The 25,545-nt window shown below is 52.2% G+C and overlaps 1 protein-coding gene across 13 annotated transcripts in view; it reads left to right on the top strand.

Annotated features, from left to right (window-relative positions):
- LOC147618182 (putative cyclic nucleotide-gated ion channel 20, chloroplastic) overlaps positions 1-25,545 on the top strand; it is a 155,514-nt gene that overhangs the window by 90,048 nt on the left and 39,921 nt on the right. For all 13 annotated transcript variants that reach the window (XR_015262071.1, XR_015262073.1, XR_015262068.1 and 10 more), the window contains 2 exons: positions 19,608-19,740; positions 20,151-20,394. Coding sequence is in view for 5 of the 13 variants with exons in the window: in XM_086774606.1 (XP_086630732.1) it covers positions 19,608-19,740; positions 20,151-20,394 (377 nt within the window). In the remaining 8 variants the exon portion in view is untranslated. The remainder of the gene's footprint in view (positions 1-19,607; positions 19,741-20,150; positions 20,395-25,545) is intronic.

Raw genomic sequence — 25,545 nt, 5'->3', positions numbered from 1 at the left:
ATGTTATCAAATATACTCCTTCGTTGGAGGAACCCATTTTGGGTATCATGGATAGTCCTTCGGAGAATCGGCTGCAACCTTATACTCAAGGCTTTAGCTAAGATTTTATATGCAAATCCAAGGAGGGTGATGGGCCTCCATTGTTTGATGTTAGTGTTGTCCCCACTCTTGGGGATAAGGTGAATCAGCCCCTCTGTGAGGTATGGAGACATCATGCCCGACACCCATATTTCGTGAAGGGCAACAGTCATAGCATCCCCAATATGATCCAAAAAGAATAAAGAAGGCGGGAGAAAGACCATCATCCCTGGGGCATGAACCACTGGAAAGAGCATGCAGTGCGTGAAGGAATTCATCCTTCGTGAAAGGGGCATCCAGGGAAGAACACATAGCATCTATAATGAGCCTGGGCATGCACTCCCAAACTTTCTGCCGTGCCACATCTCTCTGAGGGAAGGGCACCTCTGCAGTCAACAAAGACACATAAAATTCTGAAGCAATATCCCTCACCTTAAGCTGAACCTCACCCTGTGAATCCTGCAAGCACCTCGCAGAGTCCTTGCTATGGGAAGGCCTGTGTGCTGAAAGAAACTCTTTGTTGCATCTGCCACCCATCTGAGTCCAAACGGCCTCGTTCGCATGAAAGGCGAACTCAGCCCTCCTGTCCATGGCCAACTGCAGCTCTGCTCTAACTGTGGTCAAGAGGTCTGTAATCCAAGTCGCATGTGGATGCTTTTCATGTTCCCTCTGAAGAGCAGCAATCCTACGCCTAATAGCTCTCTCCTTGTCCAGAGCCTCCTGCTTCTTAGACAAGGCAACGCTATGATAATGATGGCTGGTCCTCTTAAGAGCTAGCGCAATATTATGACGAGGATCAGGACCGTCACAAGATCTCCATATCTCTCTAGTCTCAAGGGAAATGTCAGCATCTAGATAAAGAGAGTCAGGGATACGCATACGGGGAGAGGCCGAGCGAGCCCCAGGCTCCCTGAGACACAAAACGACGGGGCAATGATCGGATTTGGTGGTGCCAGGCATAATAGCAATGGTGCCTCCTCTGTCCAAGGACCAATCATCCACATAAAACCTGTCTTGACGTGCAAAGATGCTCTCATGCGCGCTCCTGCGGTTATGCCAAGAGAAAGATAAGGAATTTGGCCTTCTCTGGAAGTGATCCTCAATCCAGCAATCCCTGCCAAAAAAGGAAAGCGTGAACCTCTCCCATGAGGTTCGCTGCAAAGGGTGTAAACCCCCTTCGCATCCACCCTTCTTGTCAGAAGGTTGCTCAACCATATTAAAATCTCCTCCCACTATCCAATGATCAACCTGGGGAATGACATTTGTAATGGTGTCCCAAAAGGCCACCCTTTCACCTCTCTTGTTAGGTGCATAGATATTCAAGATTCCCAATTTCTGACCCTCATGCATGATCAAGATCGACTGCGCTCTAGCAGGCATGATAACACCATGCCCAATAGCATGAGGTATAATAGATGCTGCCACTGAAATACAAACACCCCCTCTAGTCCTAACTGCCGAGGACCAGAAGGTGTGGCCAGAAAGCATGTTACCAGTTTTGCCACACTGAGATCTATCCAATTTGTGTTCCTGCAACAAAAGCACATCCGTAGACCCTCCTATAACAGCAAGGTGAAGTTGGTCCTTCAGAAGGCGCTTCCTACCACGGGTGGGAAGCCCTCCAAGGCCCTGAACATTCCATGAGACGATTCTCATGGAAGAGAAGAGGGTTTGACCCCTGATCTAAGAAGACGATGGGCAGCCTGAGGACGCCTCTCATAATGTTGGAGGACGGGAGAATCCACAGGGCAAAGTCCACTGACATGCCCTTGTCCAAGGCCCTGCACAGTGCCTGCATATGTACGAGAAACTTGTTTGCCCTGCGGGACATCAAGGGCAATGGCATCATGCTGAAAATCCTACAATACATGATCCCCACTATGCTGAACATCCTGCATATCGCCCCCTCCAAGTAGAGAGGACTCCACAAAGTCATCCTTATCTGAAATATCATCTCTCTGCAAAGATGCATCAGCTGACACATCCCTCTGACCAGAAACATCATCTATCTGTACATGATCCGAGGAAGCCTTCCCATCAATCGCACCAGGGGGGCGGGCGTGAGAGACAGCACGCCACACCTGGCGAACTGAAGGACGGGAAGGAACCAAGGGAGGTGGCGGCTGAGAGGCATGCTTACGAGGCCTCCTGTGACCTCGAGCCCGAGGACAATTTTGAGCAAAGTGACCATGTTGGTGACAAACCCGGCACTGATCGGGTTTACCTGCAATCTCCATATGTTGCTTCAAAGGGCCACATCTCGATGGCCTCTAACATAGGCCAATATGCGCGCGGAAGACCTGGAAATCTGAGAGTAATCGCGAAACGGTTCCGGTCTTCGTCAACAGGGTCAAAATAGCTGGAGTAGGGAAGAAAGAATATCTTCCTTGGGTCCAATTGCAAAGGGTTGCCCTTCAGAACCTCTGAGGCTGCGTCCTCAGAATCAAAATCCACATGGAAGAAACCTCTTCCAAGCAACTTGACATCTCGAAAGTGTAGAGCAAGGTCGGAGGGCAGAGCCGCCAGGACCCAATCCCGAGCCTGGAGACGGGACGGGTGAGATCCAAAGATTCTGGCAATGAGGGTCATTTTGGACTCTTTCTCTATTTCGGCGATGCAGCAACAGATTTATCAGCAGAACTATGAAGTGTTTTTCCACTGTTTTTACATGTACTTTTGTCACGTGCACTGCTGTGCCATGGCTAATGTCGAGCATAAACATCATGATCCCTAATTAATATAGCAATTAGGACATCATTTAATGCTTGATTAATATAGCAATTAGGACAACATTTAGAGCATCATTAGTATCATCATCATCATCATCATTAGCATCAGCACCACCATCATCATCAGCATTAACTTGAGCATTAACTTCAGCATTACCATCATGGAAGTGCATGGAACGCTGTCAGTAGCCAGCATGGAGCCCAACTAACCAGGCTGCCAAGCGCCAAAATGGAGGACATCATGTGTGGCCAAGACCTTGAATAAAGCGTAGCATTTATGAGGATTTTTTAGGGTTATTTGTCCAAGCAGCAGGTTGACAACATTCAGGAGTAGCCGACCAGCTCCCTTCTACATATATATAAGCAAAGGCATCATTTGCAGAATACACATCAAGTCATCATCTAGCATTATAAAAGTAGAAGTCATCATGTAGAAAAGGGGCCAGAGGTCACCCTTTGGGGCTAACCAAGGGCTTACACCATGTACAAGAATTTAGTAACCTTTTTGTACCACATGTAATAGAATAAAACCTTGACACCAACTATCTCTCTCTTCTTCTCTCTCCTCTATCTTAATCATGTTTAATCAATATCTTGTTCTTAATCAGGCTTAGGGTTGTGGATCAGTGCAGTAAGGCTTCCGTGCATGCAACATTGGTATCAGAGCATTTAGGCTCAGCCACTAAGCATAGTCCCAAGGAGGTGCACAGATCCATCAGAAGAATGTAGCAGGGTAGTAGATGGAGTTGTCTGCAAAACAGGCGAGCTAGAGGAAAGCATTCCTTGAGGGTATGTACTGAGAACCAATACATCATTATGCTCTCAGATCAGTTCCAAAGGCCTAGCCATTAGGCATGTTCAAACTTTAGTTCCGGCAGGTGACCCACTGTTATGTTAAGGGAAAGGTATAGCAAGCATGGGGAAATAGTGGAACAGATGTTGAGTTCTTTAGCAAGACTTGGAAGTGGAGATCAGAATTGGAAGGTGTTCAAACAAGACATGGAAGTGAGAAGTGCTCGCTGAAGCTCTCGTCGTCACCCCCCCTGCTCGCGCTGCTCGCCCCTCGCCATCCCTCCCTCGCGCCCTGTCCCCCCCCGCCTGCGAGCGCTTATGCGCCCCCCCCCCTTCTTCTCGCCATCGCGCCCCCCCCCCCCCCTTCTCCTCGCTTTCTCTCCCTCTCTCACGCTGAAGCGCCCCCCCCCCCTTCAGTTCGCCTTCGCGCCCCCTCCCCTCGTCAGCGCCCCGTCCCCCCCCTCCACCAGCCCTCTCTCCCCCCACCGCCTCTCCTTTCGTGCTGCTCCCGCCCCCCCCTTCTTGCTGTTTCTTCGCCGCCCCCCCCCCCCCCCCCCCCCCCCCCCCCCCCTCTTGCTGTTTTTTCCGCCCCCTGGGGATCCTTCTTTCTTTTTTTTATCGTCCCGCCTTCCCTCTCCGCCCTTCGCGTGCAGCTCGGTTCTTGTAGGTATCGCATTCGCTCCGCCTTCGCCACAGCTTCAGACTCTGATGGAGGCTCCTCTCGCCCCACCTCAGAGGGACTCTTCTGCAGCCCCCTCGACCGCCCCTGAGGATACCCCCATCAGCCTTTCTCTTTCGCCAGAAGAGGAAGCGAGCCTCGCCGCAGAGGTGGAACGCCTCCAGGCACATTCCACCATCTGCCGTATAGTCGGCACTCGCCCCAGCATATAGGGGAGATCCGGGATCTTCTTCAGGCCCGCCTTCTTGCAGATGTGGGCAAGATCCTGGACGTACAGCTATTGGGCCATGGACATTACCAGATCGAGTTCGAGGCCGCCCAGAGTGTTGCCAAGGTCCTTGCCATGAGTCCCCTTGACATCAGGGGTGCTCGGGCTTTCTTCAGACCTTGGCAGCATGGATTTGACCCAGCAGCGGCGGAGCAGGGAGAGCGCCTTTTTCATGTTACAGTTTGCTTCCCTGGACTCCGCCCAGAGTATCTTCCGCTCCTCCCCAGGCTCGGAGCATTGGTGGGCTCGGTTCTAGAGACTGGCCCCTCAGCTGCTTCAGTGGTGGCCAGAGCAGCTGGGCTACCTTCGGTCAGAGTGTTGGTGTCTGACATCTCCTCCCTTCCTAAGGTCATTCAGCTACCTAGGATAGGGGGGGGATGGATAGATCAGAGAGTGGAGTTCTCGGGGCTCCCGAATCAGTGCTTCATTTGCAGGCAGGTCGGCCATCTGGCCAAGGCCTGCCCTCGCATGGGACCCCGACCCTCACCACAGCAGCAGGCTACTGATGGCCCGCCCACAGATTCGGCTCGGTAGGCTGCCTCCGGGACACCTGCTCAGGCCACAGAGGCCTCGGAGTGGCAGCCTGGACAGGGCCGCCGCCGAGGGAGACAGCCACAGCAGCACGCCCAGAGACCGCTGCAGCAGCAGCCACAGTCTCAGCCTCACTGGGTTCCCGTGAGGAACAGCTTTTCTCCCCTCCAGGAGGAGACCCCCGCGGCGACGACTGAGGACCAGGAGATGCCAGCACCCCCTCCTTCACCCCCCCACCCCCACCCCCACCCCCACCCCCACCCCCGTCCCCTCCCACCGCCTCGCTTCCACCATCGCCTCCTCCCGTCTCCGCTCCAGTTTCGGCAGCGGCTCCCTCTCCACCCCCCTCGCCTCCCCCTCCTCCCCCTCCGCCCGCCTCACCTTCCCGGGAGGCCCTGGCAGTTCCCTGGCAGTTCCCTGGCAGTTCCCTGGCGTTCACCTGCAGTCCGGAGAGCGCTGAGCACTGACCTCGCTCGAGCATCACAGAGGAGACCTATGCCGATTAGGGCTTCACGGATTTCATCTATCCGCAGTCGGCTGAGTCGCCTTGGCATTAGACAGCGCTCGGAGGCTTTTGATTATACCTTTACACGGCTTTTTGGAGCAGAGGGCCCCCATGAGCCAGCACCCATCCGAGTTCATGTAGTGATACCTCCGGCCCGTGGGGAGGAGGCACTAGACTCAGCGGGGGCCTTCTCGTTCCCTCTATGTGGCCCTTGCGACCGGGAGTGGACTCTAGAGCTCGCTCTCAGCACTTTGAAGACTCAAGCAGTTGAGTTTTCTCATCACATGAGCGATCTGGAGGTGACAGATGTGATAGGCTGACTTTGGGAGTTGGCTTATTTTTTCTTGGATCCCGGGAGTGTGGATACCTCAGGGATTCGGCATTTGGTCGTTCGCATAGTGGCAGACTTAGCACGCGACCTTGGATATATGTGTATACACGAGGTTGCTTTGTCAGAGCGGGAGGCAGTCGCCATGGGCCACAGCCACTGGCGCCTGATCCGGGATTCTTGCAGCACACCGGGTGGGCAGATTCGCAGCCGCTCGGATGGGGACTACTCTCCATCCAAGCCGCTTGCGAAGGCCCGCCGTACGGCTGAGACAGCATCCACCTCAGCAGGGCATCCATGAGGATCATCTCATGGAATGTACAGGGCCTTGGCGAAGCACATTTTATACGCTATCGTGGTTGCTTGAGGCAGGAGCTTCAGAGATGCTTGGTTGGTGGCAGCATTGATATTTTGATGATGCAGGAGCACCACTTGGGTGAGAGCAGGATCCGGAGATATGGTTCGGTGATGCCTGGTAGATGGGACACTTTTTGGTCTGCAAGGTTTGGTCCTTTGGGTGGGCAGGGAGGAGTATGCATGGTCATTGCAGATGTATGGTGGCAGGCCATTGTGGATTGAGGGATCATTGTGCCTGGTAGAGCACAGTATGTCATTCTAAGGATGCATGATGAGCTATTGGGCGTGCTCAACGTCTATGCGCCCAATCATGCTAGTGCGAGAGCAGAGTTCTGGACCCAGGTTACGGATGCATTGCCAGAGGCCGCACATTGGTGTGTCGGGGGAGACTTCAACATGCTTGAGGACCCGGCAGATAGGGTGGGAGGCAGTCATGTTTTTTTTTTTTTTTTTCCGAGAAAAGATCCTTTCATTAGTTATGTAAAAAACGCCCGTAGGGCTACAAAAGAGATCTCTCCTGCTCCTAACAAAGAGAAGAGCAGTGAATACATCATGGCAGCCCGGGAGACTCTCCCTAGGTGCTGCAAAATACAAGCATCAGTCTAAAGGAGTGAGCGGCTAAATCATACAATGGGGGGGGGGGAAGAGCCAAACAGGTGGCCTGTAGTGCCAACGGGGGGATCCCGTGTGTAGGGTGTAGAACGGGCCGCAGCGCCAAGTGGTATGAAAGGCCTGGCGTCGTAAAATCGCCTCATCCGAGTCTCCCCGGATGCGGTCGTACTGTCCTCGCAGGGTGTGGATCAACTCCTGCCAAATCCCCCGAACAGTCTCTGCTGGTGGCTCTAATCTCCCCTCAAAGGCCGTGAAGCACCGGGCCCTCCAGGTGAACCAGATGGTGAGGCTGCTGAGGAGCTCCCATCGTAAATCCCTCTCCTGTGTCCAGCTGGCGGACGAGAAATCCGGTGCCGGAACCAGGCGAGGCTGGCCCCTAATAAATCTGATGGCCTGACTGCCCTGCTCCATCTCATAGCCCATAGCAGGCCCTGACGAAGTCGACCAAGCAGCGGCACCCCACGTAAACATACCCTCTGGAGAGAGGGGGGCTAGAATACGCAGCATCCGCAGCCAAATCTGCTGTGCCTGAGGGCAGTCCCAAAGGCAATGTCTCTGTGTCTCCATAGGGTGGCCGCATCGGACGCAGGCCGCCGGAAGACCGCTATAAACAAGCCAAGTGCCAACTGCTGAGCCCCTGTGGGCGACCAGCCACTGAAAAGCCGAGATCCTGCGGGCCTGTCGACTAGCCCAGAGTCGAGCCCAGAAATCCTCCAGGAACTCCTGTGATAGTCCCTGCAATCGCCAATGCCCCGCTGCCGCTGGAGAAACCGTCCTTCTCGCCGTCAAAATATGCCGTCCCAGCCGAACCGTATACTGGAAAAATGTGATCTCTGTGGCCTCAAGGGATGCATAAGGATCATGCCACTCGTACTCTCCGGGGTCCCACTGTAGCCGGGCCAAGGGGCGCGCTGCATATGCCCATATACGCCAATCCGGGAGCACGTCAGCAGGGTCGGGGTCAATATGCCACTTCCGAGAAGCGGCAGCCACTACCCGAATCCTCTGAAAGGTGCACTCTGCAACCAAAGGCGACTCCACCTCCACTCTCTGGAGTCGGCCCTCATCCTGAATCTCATAATAGAGGCATCTGCCATCCTCAGTGCTAGCTCTGACAGCAATCAGGATCTCCAACTGTGTGAAGGCACCCATCCACCGTGGGGCCACTGGCTCGAGAGGTGTGAACCACTCCTCTGTAAGTGCCTCCTGAATATCATCCCTCATAATCAACCCCCCTCTGAAGTGGCTCAGCCTCTCCACCTGGGTCTCCTCTGGTAGACTGCAGAAAGCCTGCCAGTCTCCAAAACTACGAGCTGGGCCTGTCGCTAAAGGTCCCCAGGCTAGACGAGGCCGAGAACCCAGCATATGACCCTGCTCTGTACGAACCGCTGGGCTCCAGATGAGCGGCTGCCTGGCCCGCTCCTCAACACAAGACGGAGGCCGCTGAGAGAGCCCCGGTCTCAGCAGCTCCCAAGCTCTCAGGATACTCAAAGCAAATCTGTCCTCCCATCCTCTACTGAGGCCTGTCCTCCTCATCTCTATGAATATCCAGCGAATCTCTGGTGCCCAAGTACCCCCTGCAGGAGGCGCCCGGGCCTGCAATCGCTGCAAGAGGAGCTCTTTCCAAGGCTCAGCGCCTGGAAGCAACCCCCGAACAATAAGCTTCCCCAATAAGGCTCTACTCTGATCGACTGGATCTATAATGCCCAAACCGCCCTGAGCCAGCGGAAGTGTAATAACTGCCCATGCAACCTTTGCCCGAGCTGGCTGACCGTCCCGCCCAGACCACAAAAAGTTCCTGATCAGCCTCTGTACCTGGCTGATGCAAGAGCTCGAGAAAATCCAGCAAGACGTAATGTACCACATAGTCGCTAAGAGCACCTGATTTGCCACTGCCACCCTCCCAGCCAAGGATAGTCGAGCTGTACTCCAATACAATAGCTTCTTCCGAATGCTCAGAAGAAGCGGGGCAATCTGCTGCTCAGGTGACAAATCGAGGCCAATCTGGCATCCCAAATACCGCACTGCTGTGCCGGGAGGAATCCATCTAAAACCGGGGTCCGGACTCCATGCCGGAGTGGGAGCACTACTGATCCAAAAGGCCACTGTCTTGCGCCAATTGATCAATGCTCCCGAAGCTGCACTAAAAACCTGGAGCGACTGCTCTGCCCGAGTAAGATTGGCCTCTTGGCCATGCAAAAATAAGCCCGTGTCGTCTGCAAACTCAGCATCAAGCAAATCCTCCCCCCGGACTGGGAGCTGAAGTCCTCTCAAACCAACCTCCTCTGCCGTCAAATACATACTCATAGCCTCCGCAAAGAAGAGAAAAAGGAAAGGGGCGAGAGGACACCCCTGACGGACTGATCTGGTCAGCTCAAAACTCGGCCCCCCACCTCCTGCAATCAGCACCTGGCTGCGAGCTGTGGAATACAAAGCTGCCACCCCTCTGATCCATCCTGGCTCAAAGCCCAGGCGTAGCATAGTGCCCTCTAAGAATCCCCAATCAACTCTATCGTATGCCTTCTCAAAATCGAGAAGCATCACGACCAAGTCCTCGCCAAGAAACCTAGCTCGGGCCGTCGCCTCCCAGAAAGTAAAGATGTTGTCAAGGATACTGCGCTCCTTGACAAATCCTGTCTGAGTAGCATGAATCAACTCCCCCAGGAAGGGCTGGATCCTCAAACTCAAGGCCTTTGCCAAGACCTTGTATACAGTATTGAGGATCGTAATAGGCCTCCAATGCCGAATGTCATCCAATACTCCCTCCCCCTTGGGGATAAGATAGATCAAGCCCTCTGAAAAGCTCTGCGGCATCACCCCAGTGTCCAAAACATGCTGAAAGCCCCTGCGGAGGCCTGGCCCCAAAAGGTCCCAATAGCGCATAAAAAAGGCCGGCGTCAGTCCGTCCTCCCCTGGGCAACTATGTCGCGGCAGGACCCTCAAGGCCTCGGCAAGCTCAATCTCTGACAGAGGCGCACCTAGAACTGTGCGCATATGGTCTGTGACCCTCCTCTGCACATGGGCCCACACAGTCTGTCTGCATACATCTCGATCCTCAGTGGCTGGCTCCGCTGAAAGCAAGTCACGATAAAAAGCAGTGGCAATGGCTCTGATCTCCCCGAGCTCAGTAGCTATCGATCCATCCGGTCTAGCAAGCTGGCGAACCCCTGCTCGCGCATGACGGGGTCCAGTGATCTCAAAAAACTCCCCAGTCACTCTATCACCAAGCTGCGTCCACTGAGAGGCCTGACGACGATAGTAAAACTCATGTCTCTGCTCCTCTGCCTCTCTAACCTCCTGGCGTGCCTGGCTCAGCTGGGACGCCACCCACTCACATGCAGGCTGCTGCTCCTGAAGGCGCTGTAGCGAAGCAAGGCTGCGTCTCAGCCGTTGCTCCCGCTCGCGAATCTCTCCCAGTCGTGTCAAAGCTGCAGCGTGTAGAAAAGAGCTAAGATCAATGAGTCCCTGGGCACACTGGCCCGCTGCATCCTGGTCAGAGCACTGACTATCATGCCAGATCCTCTCAATGTCCTCAGCGAGACTGGGGTCTGCAAGTACCCTCTCTGGGATCCTCAACTGCAAGCTGGGCTCCCGTGTCCCCTCCTCCAAAGTCAGTATAACTGGCGCATGATCTGAAAATGAGGTGCCAGCAAGAATGCCGACGGAGCCCCCTCGCTCCCCCAACCAATCGCCCACATAAAAGCGATCAATCCGAGATAGATTAGTCCCTCCCTGCCGGCGATCCGACCGAGAGAAACTAAGACTGTCCTGAGACCGGGAGAAAGCCCCATGCTGCCATGCATCAGTGATCCTCAGTGTCATACAAAACCGGTCCCAAGCTGCAAGCTCCGTGCCGTGCACTGTAACATGACTGCCTCCCACCCTATCTGCCGGGTCCTCAAGCATGTTGAAGTCTCCCCCAACACACCAATGTGCGGCCTCTGGCAATGCATCTGTAACCTGAGTCCAGAACTCTGCTCTGGCACTAGCATGATTGGGCGCATAGATGTTGAGCACACCCAATAGCTCATCATGCATCCTCAGAATGACATACTGTGCTCTACCAGGCACAATGATCCCTCGGTCCACAATGGCCTGCCGCCATGCATCTGCAATAACCATGCATACTCCTCCCTGTCCACCCAACGGACCAAACCCTGCAGACCAGAAAGTGTCCCATCTACCAGGCATCACCGAACCATATCTCCGGATCCTGCTCTCACCCAAGTGGTGCTCCTGCATCATCAGAATGTCAATGCTGCCACCAACCAGACATCTCTGTAGCTCCTGCCTCAAGCAGCCTCGATAGCGTATAAAGTGTGCTCCGCCAAGGCCCTGTACATTCCATGAGATGATCCTCATGGATGTCCTACTGAGGTGGATGCTGTCTCAGCCGTACGGCGGGCCTTCGCAAGCGGCTTGGATGGAGAGTAGTCCCCATCCGAACGGCTGCGAGTCTGCCCACCCGGTGTACTGCAAGAATCCCGGATCAGGCGCCAGTGGCTGTGACCCATGGCGACTGCCTCCTGCTCTGACATAGTAACCTCGTGAATGCTCACATATCCTGGGTCGCGCGCCAAATCTGCAACTATGCGCACGACCAAATGCCGAATCCCGGATGTATCCACACCCCCGGGATCCAAGACAAAATGAGCCAACTCCCAAAGTCGGCCTAGCACATCTGTAACCTCCAAATCGCTCATGTGATGAGAAAACTCAACTGCCTGAGTCTTCAACGTGCTGAGAGCGAGCTCTAGAGTCCACTCCCGGTCACAAGGTCCACATAGAGGGAACGAGAAGGCCACTACTGAGTCTAGTGCCTCCTCCCCGCGGGCCGGAGGTATCACTACATGCACTCGGATGGGTGCTGGCTCATGGGGGCCCTCTGCTCCAAAAAGCCGTGTGAAGGTATAATCAAACGCCGCCGAGCGCTGTCGAATGCCGAGGCGACTCAGCCGACTACGAATAGATGAAATCCGTGAGGCCCTAATCGGCATAGGTCTCCTCTGTGATGCTCGAGCGAGGTCAGTGCTCAGCGCCCTCCGGACTGCAGGTGAGCGCCAGGGAGCTGCCAGGACCTCCCGGGAAGGCGAGGCGGGCGGAGGGGGAGGAGGGGGAGGCGAGGGAGGAGGAGAGGGAGCCGCTGCCGAGACCGGAGCGGGGGCGGGAGGAGGCGATGGTGGAAGCGAGGCGGTGGGAGGGGATGGGTGTGGGGGAGGTGAAGGAGGGGGAGCTGGCATCTCCTGGTCCTCGGTCGCTGCAGGGGTCTCCTCCTGAAGGGGAGCAAATCTGTTCCTCACGGGAACCCAGTGAGGCTGAGACTGTGGCTGCTGCTGCAGCGGTACCTGGGCGTGCTGCTGTGGCTGTCTCCCTCGACGGCGCCCCTGTCCAGGCTGCCACTCCGAGGTCTCTGTGGCCTGAGCAGGTGTCCCTGAGGCAGCCTGCCGAGCCGAATCTGTGGGCGGGCCATCCGTGGCCTGCTGCTGTGGTGAGGGCCGAGGTCTCCTGCGAGGGCAGGCCTTGGCCAAATGACCGACCTGCCTGCAAATGAAGCACTGGTTCGGGAGCCCCGAGAACTCCACTCTCTGATCTATCCACCCCCCCCCCTATCCTAGGTAGCTGAATGACCTTAGGAAGGGAGGAGATGTCAGATACCAACACTCTGACCGAAGGTAGCCCAGCTGCTCTGGCCACCACTGAAGCTGCTGAGGGGCCCGTCTCAAGAACCGAGCCCACCAGTGCTCCGAGCCTGGAGAGGAGCGGAAGATACTCCCGGCGGAGACCAGGGAAACAAACTGTAATATGGAAGAGGCGCTCTCCCTGCTCCGCCGCTGCTGGGTCAAATCCATGCTGCCAAGGCCTGAAGAAAGCCCGAGCACCCCTGAATCCTGATATCCAGAGGACTCATGGCAAGGACCTTGGCAACGCTCTGGGCGGCCTCGAACTCGATCTGATAATGTCCCCGGCCCAAGAGCTGTACATCAAGGATCTTGCCCACATCTGCAAGAAGGCGAGCCTGAAGTAGATCCCTGATCTCCCCTCTGCTGGGGCGAGTGCCGACTATACGGCAGATGGTGGAGTGAGCCTGAAGGCGTTCCACCTCTGCGGTGAGGCTCGCTTCCTCTTCCGGCGAAAGAGAAAGCCTGATGGGGATGACCTCGGTGGCGGGCGAGGGGGCTGCGGAAGAGTCCCTCTGAGACGAGGCGGGAGGAGTCTCCATCAGAGTCTGAAGCTCAAGCGAAGGCGAGGCGAAAGCGGAAAACCTGCAAGAAGCGGGCTGCACACCAAGAGGCGGAAGGACGGAAGACGAAGAGGGGAAAAAAACAAAAACCCCCAAGGGGTGAAAAGCAGCACGACAGAGGAGGGAAGGGGGGGGCGGCGAAAAAAGGGGGGAGGAGAGGCCCAGAGGGGGGGGGGGGGCGGCGACAACGCGAGAAGGAGGGAGGCGGGGCGCTGCTGAGTGGAGGCGGCGAGAGGAGGCGAAGAGGCGGGGGGGCGACCAGGCGGCAGCAGGGGGGGGGGTGACGAAAAAGCGGCAGCGGGGGGGGAGGCAAACAGGCGGCAGCGGGGGGGAACAGGCGGCAGCGGGGGGGGGGGGGGGGGGGGGAGGCGAAATGGCGAAGAGGGGGGCGCAGCGGCGAGGAAGGAAGGGGGGGCGGCGCAGCAGCGAGGAAGGAGAGGGGGGGCGCAGCGGCGAGCAGAGGGAAGCAAGCGGGGGGCGGAAGGAAAACAGGCGCGAGGAGGGGGGGGGGCGAGGGTGCGCAGAGCAGGGTGGAGGCGGGAGCTTCAGCGAGCGCCGGGAGGCAGTCATGTTACAGTGCACGACACGGAGCTTGCAGCTTGGGACCGGTTTTGCATGTCACTGAGGATCACTGATGCATGGCAGCATGGGGCTTTCTCCCGGTCTCAGGACAGTCTTACTTTCTCTCGGTCGGATCGCCGGCAGGGAGGGACTAATCTATCACGGATTGATCGCTTTTATGTGGGCGACTGGTTAGGGGAGCGAGGGGGCTCTGTCGGCATTCTCGCTGGCACCTCATTTTCATATCATGCGCCAGTTATCTTGACATTGGAGGAGAGGACACGGGAGCCTAGCTTGCAGTTGAGGATCCCAGAGAGGGTACTTACAGATCCCAGTCTCGCTGAGGACATTGAGAGGATCTGGCATGATAGTCAGTGCTCTGACCAGGATGCAGCGGGCCAGTGTGCCCAGGGACTCATCGATCTTAGCTCTTTTCTGCACGCTGCACTGGGGTGATGCCGCAGAGCTTTTCAGAGGGCTTGATCTATCTTATCCCCAAGGGGGAGGGAGTATCAGATGATATTCGGCATTGGAGGCCTATTACGATCCTCAATACTGTCTACAAGGTCTTAGCAAAGGCCTTGAGTTTGAGGATCCAGCCGTTCCTTGGGGAGTTGATTCATGCTACTACTCAGACAGGATTTGTCAAGGAGCGCAGTATCCTTGACAACATCTTTACTTTCTAGGAGGCGACGACCCGAGCTAGATTTCTTGGCGAGGACTTGGTCGTGATGCTTCTCGATTTTGAGAAGGCATACGATAGAGTTGATTGGGGTTTCTTAGAGGGCACTATGCTTCGCCTGGGCTTTGAGCCAGCATGGATCAGAGGGGTGGCGGCTCTGTATTCCACAGCTCGCAGCTAGGTGTTGATTGCAGGAGGACGGGGGCCGAGTTTTGAGCTGACCAGATCAGTCCGTCAGGGGTGTCCCCTCGCCCCTTTTCTTTTTCTCTTCTTTGCGGAGGCTATGAGCATGTATTTGACGGCAGAGGAGGTCGATTTGAGAGGACTTCAGCTCCCAGTCCAGGGGGAGGACCTGCTTGATGCTGAGTTTGCAGACGACACCGGCTTATTTTTGCATGGCCAAGAGGCCAATCTTCTTCGGGCAGCGCAATCGCTCCAGGTTTTTAGTGCAGCTTCGGGAGCATTGATCAATTGGCGCAAGACAGTGGCCTTTTGGATCAGTAATGCTCCCACTCCGGCATGGAGCCCGGACCCCGGTTTTAGATGGATTCCTCCAGGCACAGCAGTGCGGTATTTGGGATGCCAGATTGGCCTAGATTTGTCACCTGAGCAGCAGATTGCCCCGCTTCTTCTGAGCATTCGGAAGAAGCTTTTGTATTGGAGTACAGCTCGACTATCCTTGGCTGGGAGGGTGGTGGTGGCAAATCAGGTGCTGTGAGCGACCATGTGGTACATTACGTCTCGCTGGATCTTCTCGAGCTCTTGCATCAGCCAGGTACAGAGGCTGATCAGGAACTTTCTGTGGTCTGGGCGGGACGGTCAGCCAGCTCGGGCAAAGGTTGCATGGGCAGTTATTACACTTCCGCTGGCTCAGGGAGGTTTGGGCATTATAGATCCAGTCGATCAGAGTAGAGCTTTATTGGGGAAGCTTATCGTTCGGGGGTTGCTTCCAGGCGCTGAGCCTTGGAAAGAGCTCCTCTTGCAGCGGCTGCAGGCTCGGGCGCCCCCAGCAGGGGGCACTTGGGCACCAGAGATTCGCTGGATCTTTATAGAGATGAGGAGGACAGGCCTCAGTAGAGGATGGGAGGACAGATTTGCTTTGAGTATCCTGAGAGCTTGGGAGCTGCTGAGACCGGGGCTCTCTCAGCGACCTCCTTCTTGTGTTGAGGAGCGGGCCAGACAGCCGCTCATCTGGAGCCCAGCGGTTCGCACAGAGCAGGGTCATATGCTGGGTTCTCGGCCTCAGCTAGCCTGGGGGCCTTTAGCGGCAGGCCCAGCTCGTAGTTTTGGAGACTGGCAGGCCTTCTGCAGTCTACCAGAGGAGATCCAGGTGGAGAGGCTGAGTCACTTCAGAGGGGGGTTGATTATGAGGGATGATATTCAGGAGGCACTCACAGAGGAGTGGTTCACGCCTCTCGAGCCAGTGGCCCCACGGTGGATGGGAGCCTTTACACAGTTGGAGATCCTGATTGCTGTCAGAGCTTGCACTGAGGATGGCAGTTGCCTCTACTATGAGATTCAGGATGAGGGCAGACTCCAGAGAGTGGAGGTGGAGTCGCCTTTGGTTGCAGAGTGCACCTTTTCAGAGGATTCGGGTAGTGGCCGCCGCTTCTCGGAAGTGGCATATTGACCCTGACCCTGCTGATGTGCTCCCGAATTGGCGCATATGGGCATATGCAGCGCGCCCCTTGGCCAGGCTACAGTGGGACCCCGGGGAGTACGAGTGGCATGATCCTTGTGCATCCCTTGAGGCCATAGAGATCACCTTTTTCCAGTATACTGTTCGGCTTCAGAAAGGAGACTTCTATTAACTATGAAAATTTTGTAGACAGTGGAGATTTCACACCAAGCAAGGTGGAGATATAACCAATTAGGAGCCCTGTGTTGCTAATAGGGTCCCAAATGAGAGGATGTGAGAAAGATACCAATGTCCCACTCTCTCATAAACTGGCCGCACTTCCTTTCCGCAGCCCTAGAAGATCCCTGGATTCTGGCCCAGGTAGCCATAATGGTGTGAATAATATCACTCCAAATCGTGCAAAGACATTGAGAAACAAGAACGGGAGTAACCTCAGTGGCCTTAGTGCATCTAGCCTTCTAGATATTCTAGGCTGAGATGCTAGCAATAATCTCCCAAGAGCTGTCTAACCTCTGTGCCGGAGGGACAAAGTGTGAAAGTGGCAAATCCTAAAGACAACATTGCCGAGTAACTCCTTGCCTAACCATAATGGCCAAGCTCCTATCAGTCCCCTTGAATCTCAACTGAGGCCCAGACTGTGTCAACCAAATGATAGAGCCAAAAGAAATGATAGCATCCCTCTTAATCCTACCAAAGAGGTGCAAAATCGCAGACCAAACCCTCTGTGCTTCTCTGCATTCCCATAAACAACGGTGACTCCGAAACTCCTGCACATCTAGGGCATGCTAGGCAAACACCAGTAATAACAGACCTCCAATGATTGGTGGCCACACCACCATTAAGAGAAACCCAGATAAAGGAGGAAATGTGTGGCTTCCTATAAGAATGCCACAAAATACCCTCTGAATGTCAGTCAAAATGCCGTAAGATTTCGAATGGGGTCTAAGAGTAGGGACACTCTGAATGTGTCCCAAGATAAAGATGTGTGGCATTCCGCACCGTATAACTGAAGAAAGGCGTGCTTTTCAAAGGTTTCAAGCATCCTTCCACTCCCACTCACTAGGGTCCCAATGCAAATGTCTGATAGGGCAGCCATCATACAACGAAAGGCTGACACTCTCTGTGATCATCCCCGGGGAGAGGGGGGGGGGGGGGGGTCAACAAAGACGTGCTTCCCTAATTTGCCAAGTTCCAACAACTCTGATTGGACGAATCTGGGGGCCCTCAATAAGGTTGTGCACGTCATATCTCTTAATCCTACCAAAGAGGTGTGCAATCGCAGACCAAACCCTCTGTGCTTCCCTGCATTCCCATAAACAATGGTAAACTGACTTCGAGACTCCTGCACATCTAGGGCATGCTGGGCAAGCACCAATAACAGACCTCCACTGATTGGTGGCCAGACGACCATGAAGGGAAACCTAGATGAAGGAGGAAATTTGTGGCTTCCTATAAGAATGCCACAATCTCCGCCAAAATACCCTTTGAATGTCAATCGAAATGCCATAAGATTGCCAATGGGTCTAAGAGTAGGGACACTCTGAATGTGTCCCAAGATAAGATGTCTGGCATTCCGCAATGTATAACTGAAAAAAGGCATGCTTTTCAAACAGTTACAAGCATCCTTCCACTCCCACTCACCGGGGTCCCAATGCAAATGTCTGATAGGGCAGCCACCATACAACCAAAGGCTAACACTCTCTGTGATCATCCCTTGGGGGGGGGGTCAACAAAGACGTGCTTCCCTAACCTGCCAACAACTCTGACTGGACGAATCTGGGGGCCCTCAATAAGGTCCTGCACATCACATCTCTCTAGCTGCCATCCATGCTGTACAGAAAAAAAAACCGGTACATCATCCTCCCTAGGCAAGGGGAGACCCATAACCTGAAGAGGAACACCTGTCCCAAAAGAAACCCCAAACCAAGAATGATGATGGCCTTTCAAGAAAGATCCTGTAATCCAGTGGTTGGGAATGCTTGAAGATTTTGAATATTCATTATCGTGTTTTGGCAAGAAAAGCAACTCTGCTATCCACCTTTTTGCTGAGGAAAAGCCTTCGCAATAGTTATGATTGCAACTATGTGTACTACACCTAAAACAGATTCTTTTGGCAGATGGAAATGTACACATTGGGATTTGCTTCTTGTAAAGTTGCAAGGGAAGATACCGGGGTTGTCCTTTTACTACTAGACTAATTGCTGATTGGAAAAAAGTCGTCCAGTATTTGCATTGGTCTGGAAGGTCTTTAGAGACAGGTAACTCAATGAGATTAGAGAGCATTCACTATAGCAGAGTTTTTTTGGAACCTCTGGTAGTTCAGGAGCCAAAGAAAGCCTATTTTATTTCCTCCACTAAAAATATACGTCTAATCCAAGACATTGTCTCTTTGGATGGCATAATACTTACATTTCTGCAAGGAAATGAAATTTGGGCATGCATTAGAGGCATGTCTAGCAAAAAATTATAGCTTTATTGCAGCAGTTTGAAGTGATTCCACTTGTCATTCAAGAGAGCCGATTGTTAGATTGGATGTTGCAGAGAGATGAGCCTAGTTTTTCCAAAGTTTCCATGTTACAACTCGCTGCTGCTTGGATATACATATTTATAATTCGTGAGTCGTGGATCGCTACTCATTCAAATAGGCTTTGAAATATGGATACGACAACGAAATGATGGAAACAAAATCTCCAAAATATTTGGATTAATAAATTGCCATTAAAGTAGAGAGTTTTCCTTTGGCGATGCTTGGTTGTATTGCTACGTGCTGGTGAAACTCTAGCCAAAAGAAGGATAGCTTCTGCCTCTTATTCTAGATGCTCAAATCGCAATGAGACTATGTCTCATTTACTATGGGCTTGTTTGGATACCAAAGATTTCTTGCTCATATTATCTGTTTCTTGGGCCTCTAGATTTCTAGGATGTTGTTTCCCCAAGCATTTTTGGATCTTTGGAAGATATCACGAAAGACTTGGCTGATTATGCAAGTTTCCTTGCTTGGACACGTTTTTGGGCACTTTGGACACTCTGGATTAGCCACAATCATCTGATTTTTCACTCTACACAGATTGACGAGAACTCATATTTCCGTGAGTCTTTGTGCCAATCTCGATATGATTGCCATAGATTAGAAGAGATGGACCAGCTGCTGTTAGACTTGTTCTTTCAATGTTTCTGATCTTGCATAAGTTTGCCTCACTTTTGAAGGCTTCTTTCTTTGTACAGTGAAGCAAATAGAACATCGCTTTTCACAAAAAAAAAAGTGTGTGTGTGTGTGTGTACATACTATATGTAAGAATGCATGTATGTATATATATGTTGGCAGCCTTTGTTGTGCTCTTTTCCTGGTTGGCAGCTCACATGTTCCTGCTTGCGCAGCCTGTGTGGTGCTTCTTACCTAGTTGGCAGCCTGTGGTGCTGCTTACCTAGATAGCAGCTGCCATGGCACTGCTATATATCAGAGTCCCTGTGCATACAATTTGGGAACTAGTTTTTCAATGCATTGATTGCCATGTATAGTGTGAGTTCATGTATTGCCTCTGTTCTTTGGCAATCTTATTGCTTCCATTTGACATGATTTTGATGATGTGGTTTTTTCTTTCCAGAAAGGTGCGACAAGCAGAAAGATTGAAGTGGGCTGCCAATAGAGGTGTAAATGAGGACCAGCTTCTAAAAGGCTTACCGGAGGATATAGAGAAAGAAATCCGCAAGGCTCTTTGTTTGGACCTTATAAAGAAGGTTGGCGTTATATAGTGTTTTGTCCAACTGGGTGAACCATGTGTTTCATGTGATTGTTTCAATGGAGGAGTGTGTAGCACTGAAAATATATATAGACAATGCAAATGACCCTGATGAGATAGAGAAATGTGTTGTGTTTCTCCAAGACTGGCCACTCTGGGAGGGAGATTAGATGTTATGGAAGAGCCACACTGAGGGCACCATCTAAGTCCACAGAAAAGATGCTTACAAGTTGTGCATTGCCCTGAAGGCAATGTCAATGGTTGGAGAGTATATCTTATAACGGCAATGATTGTCTTTGCTGGGGTGTAACGGTCTCTTCTGAGAGTTGCATGCATTAGCTGAAAAGAATGCTTTCTTGATGACTAGATATCATGTAGATCACCAAGTTTGTGTTGAATTCCTGGCAGGTGCGACTCTTTACTTTTATGGAAGAGCAAGTCCTGGATGCCATATGTGAACGCCTTCGCCAAACTCTCTATATTCAAGACAGTGTCATATTGAGGAGGAACTATCCCATTGAGAACATGCATTTCTTTATCAAAGGGAACTTGCAGAGTGTGGGGGAGGATGGAAGCGTTCAGCCACTCCAAAGTGGAGTTTGTGGAGAAGAGCTTCTCACGTGGTGCCTTGAAAGCGATTCCAAACAGCCAAGTAAATCTCCTACTGCATGCATAATTAATATAGCGAGTTAATCTCTCTTCAAAAGAAGAGGAAAATATGTTAACATTATGTATGACAGAGAGAGAGAAAGAAATGAAATGAAATGATATATTAACGTCTTCAAAAGGCCAAAATGACCTATGAGACCAAAAAGGTTACAACAATTGGTGGACCTGATACAATGTCTGTGTAAGAAAAGCTAAAAACAACTAACTGAAACTGAAATAACTGTGAGGAAAAGTACGGTACTAGGAGCTCCTAATGGATAACATCTGGGAGGAAAACTCTAGCAACAAAGGTAAGCATCATACACATCACTATCCAAAGATGTCTCTCATTGATCAATGGCGGATATCCTCAATGTACTCCATGGTGAGTACTCTGACTGGACGTCTCCCATGCCGTGCTAGTATGGTCCTGATCCTCTGTTGTAGTCTCCGCCGGTGTCGAGATGGGCCTCTCATCTTGGGGCGCCTGGACCGCCCCAGCTCTATAGCCCGATCAATCAGTGTACCTCTAGTGTGGCTATACTCTAGGGCTAGCTGCAATGCCTGCTGGCCTGATTGCTCAATCTCTGGTCGAAAGAAGTCTGTAATCTGCCTCTGTAGGTGTGTCTCCCTCTCTGATCCCGTCCCTCTCAAGAGACCCTCTCTATGTCTACGAAGCTCCAGCAAGTATAATCCGAGGCATCTCTGATCCTGGTATCTCATGACTCTAGAAAGTGGTCCGAAACCCTCTCTAAACAGGCAGTGAAAACGGCCTCGTATCTCATAATATACTGGACAGTGACATATGTAATGTAACTCTGTCTTTGGCTCCATCTAGCATAGCTGACAAATCCTGGCCTCAACTGGTACTCCTCTGAATCTGCCAGTCTCAATCTCTAGGTGGTGAGGATGTGCGCATCTGACCAATAGCACACCGTACCCCATGAGAAAGATGAGTATCCATGTAGCTGGGTCTAATCACAAACCCATTCTGCGTGAGCTGGAGAAGATGATCTCTATAGAAAGCCATCTTCGTACCAAGGTCCTGTGTCGGCTGTATCCATGTCCTCCTAGTGTCCAGCTGAATCAAGTCCTGCCTCATAAGTCTAGTAATCTCTGCCCGTGTGAGAGAGAGGGAGGGTGCATCCAGGGAGTACTGAAATGGAGGTAGCCTTTCCATACTAAAGCCATGCAACTGGAACCAAGCTGTCATCTGTGCATACCAACATGATCCGTCTCCCTGTGATGCCAACTGTCGTGAAGACTCCAGGGCTAAGCGAGCATATCTCTCTCTAGGGAGAGCCCAAGTGCAATGTATAAAGGAGACTAATCGAGAGAGTGCCTCTACCACCAATGGGGGGGCAGCCATCTCTACACGGATAATATCATGTGGTACAGAGGCCTTGGCCCTAATCATCCGGGAAATCATAGAAACCAAGGGCCTCTCCATATGTCTCCATCCATCAGTGCTACCAGCTCGGCTGTGGTGATCCACTGAGGGTCCCCATATCTCCACTCCATACAGCATCGCTGAAGTGACCAAAGTGTCAAAGAGCCAGAGCTTTGTTCGAGGTTCCTGAAACTGAACCTGCGAACACATCCTCTCTAGTCTCCCCAATGCTGCATAAGCTCTGGTCAATCTGGTCTCCGCTGCTCTCCTCAAGGAAAATAGTGGGCCACTGAAAACCACACCAAGGTAAGTATATGCATTTATATACTCCACTGTCTCCTGACCATATGTAAAGGTGGGTACTGACCTCCTAACCCACTGTGCTGTGGTGTTAAACACCATCACCTTGGTTTTACCAAGGTTAACAGACAATCCACTGTCCTGTGCAAATGTGTGCAATGCATCCAAATGACGCTGCATCCCCGCTGGAGAATCTGAGATCAGCACAATATCATCAGCGTACAATAACAGCGGAATCCATGTCCCTGCTAGCTGTGCTCCTCTGTCACCCTCCCGCTCTACATAGTCTGAAACCTCATCCACGTACATCCCAAATAAGGTGGGAGAAAGGGGGCAGCCCTGTTTCACTCCAATAGTGGAGTGAACCATCTATACCCTGAGTAGTACGTACCTGTCCCACAACTGTCCTGTATAAAGCCATGATTCCCCAAATCAGCTCTGTGGGCACTCCCATCTCCTGTAGTCTGCGCATCAGTCTGGCTCTCGGTACTGTGTCAAAAGCTTTGCGGAAATCCACAAAGCAACAATAAATCCTCCTGCCATATAATCTGCCCTCCTCAATAATAGCTCTGAGTGTCAAGATATGGTCAAGAGTGGAGAAACCTCTCCTGAACCCTGCCTGCCCTGATGCACGTATGCCCTCTCTCTCTGCCCATCTACTCAACTCCTGCTCAAGAATAGATGCATATAATCTAGCCAATGTGTGACCAATCATGATGGTACGATAATTCCCAGGAAGCATGGGATCCCCTGACTTGAAGATAGGCACAATCGTGGACATATTCCAAGTCTCAGGAAAACCCTCACACATGGCTCGGTTAAACATCATAGCAATAAGCTCTGCAAGCATATCTCTGGCATGAATAAAGTGCTATGCTACCAAACCATCATGATTAAATGCTCTCCCAGTCCTCATCCTGTCAATAGCTTTCCTTACCATCTCAGCAGTAAAGAAAGCACATGTCTCTGGGCATGGCTCCGATGGGTCTGGCAGGGGCGGCTGTCCTGCTGCTGTGTACAGGGATGCTGCATACTCACCCCAAATCTCTAGAGGTAATGGCTGATGGTGAATGCTCATGAAATAGTCTCCATGCCTCGCCTGAGTCCCGACTCATAAATAACTGATACAAATCCCTCTCTAACTGAGCAAGATAAGCCCTCTTCTTCCGTCACGCTAGGTGCCGGAAGGTAATCCGTGACTGTCTGTGAGTGGTAACACCCATGAGCACCTCTCTCTGTAATGTGATCCTCATCTCTCTGCACTCCTCATCGTACCAACTGTTCTGGGGCATGTTCCCAGATCGTCTCCGTGTAGGCTAACTATGGGGATATGCCTCTGATGCTGCAGCATGAAGCGTATCTATCAATATCTGAGTGAGCTCATCTAATGGCCGTCCTGGCTCCTCGGCACATAAGCGTCTGTATATCTCATCCGTGTACACGGTGTCAGTCTCCCTCGTAAAGGTATAAAGAGAGAGAGAGAAAGTTATATTAACGTCTATGGAAGATCCCAAGGGTCTATGAGACCAAAAGTAATACAATGGTACCATGGATATACTGAGCCATGGGAAACTGAAAGAAAATGTAAAATAAAAAACGTCTAACAGTACATGTGATCAGCAAATGATCTTATGTACAGTGAGATATGTTGTGATCAGCTAATGACAATACTCGCCTCGGCCAGAACCGACGATCTAATGGTGGAGTGAATGGCAGGCCTCTGTGATGGGAGCGTGACATGTCAGTAGAGAACCTCACGAATCTGTCTATGTGTGGTTGAGGGTCCTGATGCTCAAGGTTGGGGACGTCTGGCTTGCAAATGGATCGAGCTCTCTCACGAAGAACTCCTCTGGGGGGTGGAGCTGGAGCGTGGGTATAGTGGTGGGGCTCTGATGTTGTAGTAGAGGAATTATTGTGGGAAGTGGATTCCGATGTGGATGTATGTACCACAAACAAAGTTGTGATGGCTCTCTGTGAGTGTCTTGTCGGAGCCGGGGCTGTCTCTCAGCATGTTGCCTCAACACTACATCCCTGTGTCATCTCAGCTCCATCAACTACATGCCCAAGAACCTCTGATCCTCAAACTGTATCACCCGTGTGAGTGGTCCGAATCCCTCTCGGAAGAGGCTGTGGAATCTCCCCCGTATCTCATAGTAAGCCGGGCAACTGAGCATATAATGGGCCTCATCCTCTACTGCTCATGTGATGCATACTGTGCATGTGCTCTCCTCATGTGGGATATCCTCAGCTCTGCCAGTCTCTACTCTGAGGCGGTGGGAGGATACCCTGAGCTGGTCGATCGTGATACGCATGGCATGTGACATGTGTATCTGTGTGTATCTCGGGATCTCAAAGAATCCATCCTTGGAGAGTCTCAAGAAGTGATCTCTGTAGAACTCACACTTCTTACCAATCTATGATGGAGACACTGGTGTATGTGTAGCCCGAGTAGATCTAACCGGATGATCCGGTCGATCTCCTGATGTGAGAGATCAAGGTATGGGGAATCCAAGCTATAATTAAATGGGGGGAGATGGTCAATTTGTATGCCATGTGCATGAAACCACTCGACTACCTCTTGTACCATGCATGTATCGGTAATGGTGGTGGCCGTGTCGTTGAGGAGGGCAGTCCAGCTCATCTCAATCGCTCCCTCTCCCTCTCGCCGTATAATTGCAGAGGACTCTAGTGCTAGTCGTGGGAGGCGATCTCTGTCAAGTGTGTATACATGCTGAATATAGGTGACAGTCTGAAAAAGGGCATCTGTAACCAATGGGGCCACCCCAAACTCTACATGTAGAATGTCATGTGGTATACATGGCTTACTCTTGATCATGCCTGACAACATCATCACCTGTAGCCTCTCTATGCTCCTCCAGTGATCCTTCCCTGGGCGTGGCCCCCAAAGGACTGCATTATACATAGCCGCTGGTCGTACTAGATTATCAAAGAGCCAGCAGTTAGTGCGGGGTTCTTGGAAATGTGCCTAGAAACACTGTCTCTCCATACGGGCTAGGGAGGCGTGCCCCCTCGCAATTCAGTCAGTGGCAGCTGTGGTCATGCAAAACAAAGGGCCTGTAAAAGTGACTCCTAGATACACATACTTCTGCACAATCTCCACTGGGGCATCTCTGTATATGAAAGAAAATCGTGAGGCGACTGCATAAGATGTGTTGAAGACCATAACCTTGGTTTTGCCGAAATTGACGGTAAGGTCTCTCTCCCTACAAAATTTTTCCAATGCATTTAAGTGTGTCTGTAAACCCTCGGCTGAATCTGAGATCAAGACAATGTCGTCAGCATATATCAAGATGCGTGTAGGTGCTCTTTTTTCTTCCAGAATGCGCCAAGCTTCTGAGTTGTCCTCGCTCAAAAAGAGCTGGTATAACTCTTGTTCTCGTCTAGCCAGAAATGCCCGTTTCTTTCGGCGAGTGAATGTACGGAAGATGCGTTGCATCTTATGTG

The sequence above is a fragment of the Cibotium barometz genome, chromosome 35, assembly GCF_041138505.1.
Source record: "Cibotium barometz isolate CiBa-2024 chromosome 35, ASM4113850v1, whole genome shotgun sequence".
NCBI classification, from domain to species: Eukaryota; Viridiplantae; Streptophyta; class Polypodiopsida; order Cyatheales; family Cibotiaceae; genus Cibotium; species Cibotium barometz.
Note: the sequence above shows the minus strand (reverse complement) of the source record. Positions and strands in the feature narration are given on the sequence as shown.